We start from the raw sequence: 11,231 nt of genomic DNA, 5'->3' as shown, positions 1-11,231 counted from the left end.
GAAGTATAACAATAAAAGAATAGAAAAAAAAAACGGAGATATACTCTCATATATATAGAAGCCATTTCTATATATATATATATAAATATTAAAATACGTTTTGAATACATATCCTAAAATATTGAATAAGCCTATAGTTCTTTTTATTAATTTTAATTTTTAAGACTTAAATATATCTTTTTGTTAATGAAAATTGAAATCATTCCAAACTCGTGGCTTTCGGTATATTTTAACTGATATTAGTAATAAAAAATATTTAAAGAAAAATACTAACTCTATGCTAAACGAAAACTTTTTAACTTAAAAACATCTATACTAAGTAATATTCTTCATTTTTTAATGTAATATTAATTACTTTAATCTTGATTAATTTGTAAATAATATTTTTGTTTATTGTTAATTGCACACGTCTTATTTATTTTGAAATAATTAAGGTAAACAACTGCATAGTACGTAGTTGTCCTCTGCGCTGTTGCACCGGTAATAAAACAGTCAGTGGGTCCCACAACAGGAACAGGAACAGGAACAGTAACATTCACCACACCCACCCATACCATTCATCCCTCTTTTTTTCTGTTTCCTCTTATTCTTCTTCTTGTCAGATCTTCTTCCTTCCTTTTCTGTTCCAATTCCATTCTAAGTCTCTTCTCTCTCCACTTCAATTTCACTTCCTGTAAATATCATCACACACAACAAAAGGGAGAAAAACAAAACAACCAAAGGTTCTCTTTGGATGCTTTACTTTTTTGCTTTTGCTTGATTCAAAGTTGCCTTTGATTTGATTGCTCAAATTCAGCGATGGGTGTCGCTGTTTGCACCCTCTGCTTTTCTTGCCTCAAATTCAAACGGTGAGAGTTTTACTCCTGTACTATGCTGGTTTCTACGGTTCAAGTTCAAACCTTTTTCTCAGCCTCACTAGCAGCATTATTTTGTGGAAATGATTTGCCTTTTTTCTGCTTTCTTCTGAATTTTGTTGGTAGCTCAGTCACTGTGGGTCGGTTTCAAGGGATGCTGCTTCTGCTATCGTTATTCTTCAGTTTTATTTGGCATGTGGTTTTAAAATGTTTAAAGGGGTTTACACCAATACAACAGAACGAAGATGAGGGAATCTGAATGCGGTTGACCTAAATTTTACTTCTTGTGGGGTTTGTGGTTGTTGACTTAAAGGGTTATACTAAAGTTCTAATTAGTTTGTAATTAAGGGGTTTTGTGGTGGGTTTGTTCTCCGCTATGGGATTTCGATACCGCTGCATATTAGAGCCTGTTAACTAGGATCACTTTGGTTGTAAATTCCAAATTTGTGGTGCTCTATATTTTTCTTAATCTACATTCATAAACAGGGAGCATTGAGTTTTGAATTATATATGACGTTGCTGGTTTGCAGAATTTTAAGTGAAGAGGAGCAGTATGGGAAGCAGAATTAGAGAGAGGAGGGAAGGTGAAACTAGGAGAAGTTTGCAGGAAGATAATGAAGTGTCTACGGTCAGGAGATTCGTTGGGAGGAGCTGATGAAGTGTTTCCTTCTTCTGGATCTCTTGCAAGTGCAACCAAGGACTTTTCAGCTAGTGAACACTCTTGCTTAGGCGAACACATTGATAAGAAGCCGGACACTGGGAACATAGAAGAAGCTGAATCATCCTTACGTGAGAGTGGTGTCTTGAACTATGAGGTTGATTTCATCATCCTTACCTTTTGTTGTTATACCGAACAATCAGATATGTTTTGTTTGTTGATTATAGGTTGATTGCTTTGTTCTTGGTAAGTTATTTGTGGTTGTATAAACTAATTTCAGACTTCTGTCCATTCTTGTAGTTGTGCTAGAAAGTCAGCATCTATCTTTAATTGTTTGACAGAATCCTTTATCCTAATTGAACATATGACCGAGGAATTGGTGTCTAATTTTCTATACTTCTGTGAAACCACCACTGTTGTCAGTAGTTTGTCTGATGGTCAATTTATTGAGTTTAATCAATACAATTTTTTGGGACTTTAGAATTTGAGCTAATAAATTCTGAAATTGTGTTGTTCATGTGTGTTTCTTCTTATTTAAAAAAAGTGATTATGGTTATCATTATTATTTAAATCAAAACATGTCCGTGATGTGCAGGAAGCTAGAGCTCTGCTAGGAAGATATGAATATCAGAAAGGAAATATAGTAGCTGCTTTACATGTCTTTGAGGGAATAGACATAGGTGTTGTGACTCCTAAGATCAAAATTGCCCTTTCCAGAAGCAGAGAACGCCGCAAGAAACATTCTCAAAATCATACTGAACCGCAAATGTCTATACATTCTGTTGGCTTATTGTTGGAATCTGTCTTCCTCAAAGCAAAATCTTTGCAGATTCTTGAAAGGTTTAAAGGTATTCCCACTGGTTTTGTGATTCATCCTTCATAGTTAATTTATTTATTTATTTTTCACTTCATGGGACTTGTGAGCTTTTATTGCATATTAATGTACACAACAGTAAAACCTTTTCAATCAGCATAAGTATACTGTGTTACTGTACCTGATAATTGTGTTATCCAAAATGTTTGTTTACTTGAGAACTACATTACCTTGAGAATCCAGTAACCACAATATTTACATTTTGGCAGAAATTGTTTGATTAAAAGGATGATTATTTTTTCTGAAGTTGGGTAGTTTGAAAAACGGTGAAATGGCTAATCTCTATGAAACGTCAAAGCATATTCTAATGTATTCCCATTCATTCTTGCAGAGGCTGCCCAATCTTGCAAAGTTATTTTGGATATAGTGGAATCTTCATTACCCGAAGGCTTGCCTGATAACTTCGGTGCTGAATGTAAATTACAGGAGACCCTGAACAAGGCAGTTGAGCTGCTTCCAGAATTATGGAAACTTGCTGATTGTCCACGTGAAGCTATTTTGTCTTACCGACGAGCTCTTCTTCATCAATGGAATCTTGATGCAGAGACTATAGCAAAAATTCAGAAAGAATTTGTTGTTTTTCTTCTTTACAGTGGAGGAGAAGCCACACCGCCCAATCTCCGTTCCCAAATGGATGGCTCATTTGTACCTAGAAATAACATAGAAGAGGCTATACTTATCTTAATGATTTTGTTAAGAAAAGTCACTCTAAATAGAATTGAGTGGGATCCTTCAATTTTAGACCACCTCTCATTTGCTCTTTCAGTTTCTGGAGATTTGACGGCTTTAGCCAATCAATTGGAAGAATTGCTTCCACGGACAATTACTAGAAGTGAAAGGTACTACACTCTAGCTCTTTGTTATTATGGAGCAGGTAGGGATCTGATAGCACTGGATTTTCTCAGAAAGTTGTTGAGGTGTAGAGAGGACCAAGACCATGTTCCTGGTTTGTTAATGGCTTCTAAGATTTGTTGTGAGAACTGTTCTCTTGCAGAAGAAGGAGTAAGCTTTGCCAAGCGAGTGCTTCAGAACTTGGATGGCAGATGTAATCAGCAAGAAGATCATGCTAATTTCTTTCTTGGTGTCTCACTTTCAGCCCAGTCGAAACTGGCTATTTCTGATTCTGAAAGGTTTAAGAGACAATCTGAGGCACTTCATGCCCTAGAAACTGCTGCCAGAACAAGAAACCCCCTTGTACTATACCATCTCAGTCTAGAATATGCAGAACAAAGGAAGTTGGATGCTGCACTTCATTATGCAAAATGCTGCATAAAACTGGAAGGTAGTTCTAACATTAAAGGATGGTTGTTGTTAGCCCGGATATTGTCTGCTCAAAAACAGTTTCTGGATGCCGAATCTATCATCGATTCTGCTTTGGATCAAACTGGAAAATGGGATCAGGGTGATTTGTTGCGAACGAAAGCTAAACTTCAAATTGCACAGGGCAAGTTAAGGAATGCCATTGAGACATATACTCAGCTTCTTGCTGTTCTTCAAATTCAGAGTAAAGGTTTTGGTTCTGGAAAGAAGCTATATAAGGTTTGTTGTTGTAAATTATAATAACTTATGCTGATACTTTTTTTTTGAATCATTGGCCTCTATTCTTGTTATTTTTATTGTTAGAATTGGATGGGTGCAGTTTCCATGAACTTTTAGAATTTATTAGATTTTTGAAGAAACTTGTGACCATGGGTTTGTAGTTTAGAGCAAAGGAACTCTCCTGTTAGTCTGTACCTGAGAAGTGAGAATATTAATAGGAACAGTTGTAATGAGGATTTTGAACATCATTTTATTTGGTTTGAGACGGAGCATTTCACCATAAAGTAGAAGGTGGAATGCATAGAGTTCCTCAGAAGAGTTTTGCATGTATTGATGACAACACTGAAGTTTTTTGAAGCACGGTGTACCTTAAGGGCAGAGTTACTCCTTGGTTCTTATATTTATGAGTCAGTAATTACTAGCCTTCGTTAGGAAGTTTTGTGGAAAGTATTATAACTATTTGTTTTGAATCTGCGTGATTTCCCTTCAATTGAGCCTTTTTTCGAAAAACTTTAGCATTTGAATAGGAACAACATATTCTGATAGTGCCGTGCTTTATTTTTTCTTTTAAAGTAGTCTTTTTGTACTTTCTTTCCCCTTTATGCTAGCCAGATATATTACCTACTTCCTTGAATATGGAATTCATTTGATTAAAATGGAATCCTTTAAAGAGGGTGTCAGGTTTATATTGGTTTTACTTTCTTGAAGGTGTCATTTTCAAATCTATGATGTATATCATTCTAGTGTATCTCTGCCTCATCTTTTGGAACTGAAACTGTCCCCACATTGTGCCTGAAGAAGTAGTCAACTCTTGGCGAGTACTAGGACTAATAAGATACTGAAATTCTCTACTGATTCAAGCTTTTAAAGAGATGGTATTATTAGTTGCCGCATTAGTTTGACCAACTGTATTTGGTATATTGCTGAAATATAAATACCTTAGCATTGCCTTAAAAAAAATCAAGCGTGAGGATTTGTTGAACTATGTTTATTACTGAACTCATCTAATTATTTTTCTCTTCACGGTCTTCTGCGGATCGTCAAACTATTTGCTGAAAGAATATGTCCATAGATGGTTGCTTTTTTGGTCTATTATTCATGTCCTGGTTTTTGAAAAATTCAAAAATTAGATCTTGCTCCAAGATAAACATCATTGCATCTGGATGCATTTTATTTGTATTATTTGTCTTAAGTTCTTTTTCTTAATTTTTCTTGTGCCAAGACAAGATTGCTTCTAGCTGCTTTACCTTTTTTTCCCTTCCATACGACAGGACAATAGAGATCGTGCTAGGAACTTGGAAGTGGAAATATGGCATGATATTACTTATGTATATATCAGTCTTTTACAGTGGCATGATGCAGAGGTGTGTCTTTCAAAATCCAAGGCCATCAAACCACTCTCTGCATCTAGATGTCATGCAATAGGTAATAATATATCTGATTTTATTTCTCAGTTTCATTTTCTTCCCATTTAACAATTTCTCCTGAGATAGAAAGGAAGGAGGCTGACAGGTTTTAATAACTGCCAGATGTTATTTGATATAGAGAATATTGTTTATTTAGAGTAATCATTATTTGCAGCTATGCAATATGCTCTTGCATTTAGGTGCCAAGAGATCAGAGATTGGATCAGACCCCGGAGGCATTATTGAAATAAAACATGAAACATTGAAACAGATCTAACTTACTCCAGATTGATAGTGACAACAAGCTACATGATAAAAACAGCTTCAGAAATCAAAAACATATATGTAGCATGATATATAGATGAATATGTGTTTTTCATTCCTTCAGCGGATAATATTGAATCAGGCTGCACAACTATAGTGAAATTGCTAAAACTGAGAATGAACAATGAAAATTCCTCTCTCAGACTTGTGGGTTGTTTGTTTGTTAAATTTCACAGGCGTAATGTACGAAGCAAAGGGCCATTACAAAGAGGCTCTAAAATCTTATGGCAATGCTTTGGACATTGATCCTGGCCATGTCCTTAGCTTAGTCTCCAGTGCTGTAGTTCTTAAACGATGTAGTAGTCACTCAAATCCAACAGTTAAAAGCTTTTTGATGGAAGCACTACGACACGACAGATTCAATGCTTCTGCTTGGTATAATCTTGCCCTTCTTCACAAAGCTGAGGGCACAGCATCATCATTAGTTGAAGCTGCAGAATGTTTTCAAGCTGCACATTTTCTTGAAGAATCTGAACCTGTTGAACCTTTCAGATGACTCATTCTATACAGGTTGGTCTACTGGTAGAACCAAAAGAGCAAGCATGTTTCTTTAGAGATTATCCTTCTGTCTCAGGATAGCTAAGAGAGATGCATTGGTCATGGTGTGGAGAGCTAAGTCTAAAAGAAATTATAGTAATAAACTAAACAAAAAAAGATGACAAACTCTCCAAGCATTTTTGTGATGCAATTGCAATGATTCACGTTTCATGTATTCATGTATAATTTTCACATGTCTTCTTTATATGTCAATTCAGAAAGTAATAAATGCAAAACGAACCATATAATTGATTCAGTTTACTTACGATATTAATTCCTCTTTAGTCACTTAATTAAAAACCAATTTTTAACTGTTTGATAAATCAGCAATTTAATCGAAATATGAGGTTGTGTTCTTTTATAAGTATTGATTTGAGGGAGAAGAGTAGATGAATTTGGATGTATTTGAAGGTAAAGTTTCTCTTGTTTCTTTTTAGGGGTTTGGAGATAATGATAGGGTGAATTTGGAAATAAAGTTTGTGAAAAATTTGATCGATATGATAGATTGCTTTTTATTTAATAAATTGAAAAGTAGAATTATCAAATTGTTTTTTATGATAAAAGAAATATAAAATGATATTTAGACGAATTAGAATTATTTTAGATTTTTTTTAATGAATAAAATTTTATAAAGAAATAAATGAAGAATATAATATATTTGGTATAAAAAAGTTAAGTATTTTTATTTTCAATATTAAAGCTCAAAAAAATTAAAGATTTTTTTTATCATACAATTAGTAAAGTCAATTCAAAATATGACATAATATAGGATATATACATACATAAGAAAAATATGATTCATATCAATCAAAGTGAAGTCTCTTCATTTATTTAAGTTTGTAATTTATTTTAATTATACGATGTTGGCATATCCATAATATGTCTTTTTAAGAGTGACATAAATAAAGAAAGTCGTAACACTGTTTGAATAAGTTATCATTTGAAATGTTCATACTTGTTAATAACTTGAAAATTTGCAGTCTTGTATAGTGAGATGAATGGATTTCAAAGATTAGGTTGTATCTTTCATTAAAGATGACAATTTGACATTCAATAGTCGCAATTTGGAGGTTAACAATGATATACATTCGTTTTTCAAGATCATTTGCTTCCTTTTATAAGTCCCTTATTATCGAATCCATTTGAATTGAAGATACATGTCACAAAATTAAAATCAAAATCGTTAAGACATCATACAATTTGAAATTAAATTGAATTCATTCAATTGAAATAAAAAGAGAGTTGAGGGATACAAATTAGTGGAAAGAGTCTCGAATGTCATCCAGTTTGTCAAGAATTTAATTCACATTGAATTGGACTTCATCATAACGTTTGTTCATGTCGAGGGTCAAATGTGATAAATTTTCTTCCATTTGCGAGATATTTTGTTCTACTTGATGCATATTTTCAAGTCGTTGCATTCTTTCATCCACATGTTCTAATCCATGCATTCTAATCTACATGTCTTGAACTCCCCCTATATTTGAATAAGAATTTCAACATTTGGGTGGCAAGTGGACGTTCCAAATTGTCATGAGTATGATGTGAATCTAGTATGAGTATGATGTGAATCCAGTGTAGTGCCTTGATATAAAGGACTTTGTGATTGTGCTTGTACTCCATCCTCATCATTTGCGTGAACACCTAGCCATACATCATGTACATTAACAATATTAAGCTTTTTCAAAGAATTTGTAGAAAAATGTCATCTCAAGCGGTGCTAACCTTAGTAGAAAGGTCCACTCCATTTATATTCCATGATTCTGGTTATCAAAGTATTGTATGGAAGAGGTGCTTCACTAGCTTTGTTTTTTAGCATAGTTTGCATGATATGATGTGGTCATTTAATAGAAACATTATTTTTCAGGGCCTATATCATAAAATTGTCTTCTTTCATGCCTTCACTTGATGTTTAACTATGATATCTCCTTCTTTGTTTAGAAATGAAGTTTGTAAGGTTTGGAATGGGGGTATTACAATTAAATTTAACTTCTCAACCAACCTAATGCTACAATAGTTACAACAAGATCCACTATCCACAATGAGAGAACAAGTTTTGTTTTGAATTTGACATCTCATGTGAAAGATGTTCTCTCTTTGGGATGTGTGTGAAACACTTGATTGATTGCTAAGTACTCTCCTTACTATGAGAAGGTTGCCTTTCCAAGGATAAGTGTCCTCTCCATGGGCCTTCACATAATCAACTTACTTATAGTAGGTTTAGTAGTAGGTGTGACAATTTGTTGTTGAAAATCATATGAATCATGTGGTTGTTTTGGATAGTAATAATAATTCATTTGAAAATCACATTGTTGATAATTTTCATATGAAAAATTATTTTTCATTTTTGAAAGTGGTTTTCTGAAAGGAAATAAGTAGAAAGCTTGTTGAGTAGATTTCTAGAAAAGTGAGGGACGTCTCAATGGACAACTTAAGTACCTTATTTTTTCTTAGCCAATATTTCTCAACTAGTTTCACAAATTTTCCAATAAAATTCCTCAAACAAAAATTATGATAACAAAAAACAAAAAAGCCTAAATTAAAATAACTAAATAAAATAAAGTAAATGACACAAAAATCCAGAAAAAGAAAATGTTAGTGATAAACAAAATTAAAATTAAAATAATAAAATAAGAACAAAAATGACAAATATTCTAAATGTGTTTCTCGACAACGGTGTCAAATTTGATAACGTTGTCGTTGATGTGATCAAATTAATACTACTAAATATAACAACTTTAGTATTGCTAAGACAAAATAGAAAGGGTAAATTCAACCCTAAGTTGTCTCCCAACGAACACGGAATTGATCCTTAACAAATTAGTTCTTATAAAAATTATACAAAAGGGTTAGTAAAATAAAAATAATAAAGAAGATAGAGATAAATAAAAGATTAGATAAAATGACAAAAGATTTAAAAAGATATAAACAATGATAAACATGAGAGTGTTTAGGTGTATAGACGATTTTATCTTAAGAGACTCTATCAACTCAAGAAACTATATCTACACCTACAACTCACAGAACATGATTAGGTAATACCGTTAGAACCATTGATCAACAAATAGTCTTATAGAAGACTCAGATGACACATCCAAAAATACTACGACTCACATGCAAAGGAAACGAGACAAACTAAAGAAAAAGAGTTGAAACTAACTTACTCTTTTGTAGAAACTGATTAGGTAGACTTAAGATCTCGTCATTGTGATAACTGAGGTGATCTATGATATTCAAACATAACGCATGAGAAGAACTCCTAGAGAGAAGTAAAAGAACTTTAGAAAAGTGGTTTGTTAAGAGATTATGTATTTTAAAATAACGAAACTCGTTTATAACAAAACTCGTTTATAACAAAACTATTTATGTTAAAATTATTTAATATTAAAATAGTCAAGTCTCGCTATTTTTTTAAACTATTACAATTTTTAAAATACCATTTTTTTATAGTTTTAGTTATTAAATGTGCACAATCTGTTAAATATAGGTGTGTTTGGTTACATATTGATTTCTCTTTTTTTTCTCTTAAAAAAAATGAAAGAAATACATAAAATTATAAAATTTGAAATGTTCTCATATTTTTAAAGAAAGTATCATGGTGTAATTAAGTTAGTTAGAATTAAAAAATAAAATAAATTTTAAATAATATTCTTGTATGCTATCTGTGAGACCCTAGATATTTAACGCACCAAATCCCACACTCTGAACCCCATTTAATGCACTGTGCCACGTCAAAACCCACTCACTTCCACTCTGCATGCGTTTGCCAAGTGTCACGGCTGGAACCTTCTAAAAACGTTAGTGGAAGGCAAGTGGCATGCGGAGAATGGGCGTGTGTCCTGCGTGGGAAGAGAAAAATATTTTCTGAAAACTCTTCCTCTTCCTTCTGCGTGTTTCATCTTCTTCCCTGCAACCCTGATTTCTTCTTCTCCAACTTCTCTCTAAAACTCCTTCATCTTCTCTCTAAGATAACTCACCATCATCTCCTCCGATTCCATTTCAGATACCGTAGAAACATTCCCTGCACCGTGAGCATCGTTCTGAACCGAACAGAACTGAAATCTGAACTGGTAAGTTCTCAAACCCTAAAACGCTCCGTTCAGAGTTGCATGCGGACCCTGGTACTGCTGCATGTTAGAATTTAAGCTAAGTCTTTCTACATTTCTTGTGGCTAGATTTAGTGAAACACTTGAGAAGCACGTTGCGGGTAGGGAAACCATATTTGGACGAGTTAAAAATCACTCGCTTAGGGAGTTCACTGCTAGACCAGGTAAGGGAAGCTTTAGTAATTTAATTTAATACTTGTTTGATGTGTATGAAAGCAATGAAGTGTATTGGATGTCTGAAATGCATGAAATATTTGATGTTTAGTTATACATGAACGAGCATGGTTGCACTGGATGTATGTGATGAATATTGTTTGAACTGTATGCTGAGAATGAAATGTATGATTTGGAATATGATTAAGTTTCTGTATGGTTTGGGATGATAATATGAATTTTGTAATGTATGAGATTTATGGTGGAGAGAGATTTTAAGTTATGAATCGTATGGAAACTGTAAAGTTATTGAAAAATGAAAAATCTGGAAAATATCATATTCTCTGCTTGATAAAATACGCTCGTCCTTGTACGGTCATATACCGTTCGGTTTCTCTAAAATTGATTTAGAATGAAATTCTTTCATTTGGAAAGGATTCTGTCTTAGAACGAGCGTCCCTATTTGAAATGCTAATTGAGCGTTCGTCTTAAGTAGCGCTCGGTCTTATGTCGAGCGTTCGCCTTAATAGTGTTCAGTCATTAACTGAGCGTTCGTCCAAATGGATTCTCGGTCTTGTATCGAGCGTTCGTCCTAAGTGGCGCTCGGTCTCAGACCGAACGCTCGTCCAAAAAGGTAAATGATAAGTAGCGCTCGGTCCTACACCGAACGTTCATTCTTTCCGTACATTTTAACGAGCGAGTAATAGCGTTCGTCCTGATCTTAAATAGCGTTCGTCCTGATTTTAAATAGCGTTCGTCCAAATTATTAGTTGACGTTCG

The 11,231-nt window shown here is 33.7% G+C and overlaps 1 protein-coding gene across 2 annotated transcripts; it reads left to right on the top strand.

The window, feature by feature from the left end:
• The first annotated feature begins 511 nt into the window (after positions 1–511).
• LOC108326267 (protein NPGR2) lies at positions 512–6,448 on the top strand. Of its 2 annotated transcripts, none has more exons than XM_017559660.2 (6): positions 512–722; positions 1,385–1,669; positions 2,108–2,360; positions 2,718–3,925; positions 5,197–5,350; positions 5,832–6,448. In XM_017559660.2, exons 2-6 carry the CDS (start codon positions 1,469–1,471, stop codon positions 6,149–6,151), a joined length of 2,136 nt encoding a protein of 711 aa, XP_017415149.1. In that variant the 5' UTR covers positions 512–722; positions 1,385–1,468; the 3' UTR covers positions 6,152–6,448. The 2 variants fall into 2 exon arrangements, with proteins under 2 accessions (XP_017415149.1, XP_017415148.1); XM_017559659.2 differs by having other exon boundaries at positions 512–848.
• Positions 6,449–11,231: the final 4,783 nt, after the last annotated feature.

This window comes from Vigna angularis, chromosome 3, assembly GCF_016808095.1.
Source record: "Vigna angularis cultivar LongXiaoDou No.4 chromosome 3, ASM1680809v1, whole genome shotgun sequence".
NCBI classification, from domain to species: Eukaryota; Viridiplantae; Streptophyta; class Magnoliopsida; order Fabales; family Fabaceae; genus Vigna; species Vigna angularis.
Note: the sequence above shows the minus strand (reverse complement) of the source record. Positions and strands in the feature narration are given on the sequence as shown.

Coding starts and splice junctions, on each gene's coding strand:
- LOC108326267 (XM_017559660.2), top strand. CDS start 1,469: ATGAAGTGTCTACGGTCAGGAGATTCGTTGGGAGGAGCTGATGAAGTG. Junction 2,361..2,717: donor GATTCTTGAAAGGTTTAAAG/GTATTCCCACTG, acceptor TCATTCTTGCAG/AGGCTGCCCAATCTTGCAAA. Junction 3,926..5,196: donor CTGGAAAGAAGCTATATAAG/GTTTGTTGTTGT, acceptor TCCATACGACAG/GACAATAGAGATCGTGCTAG.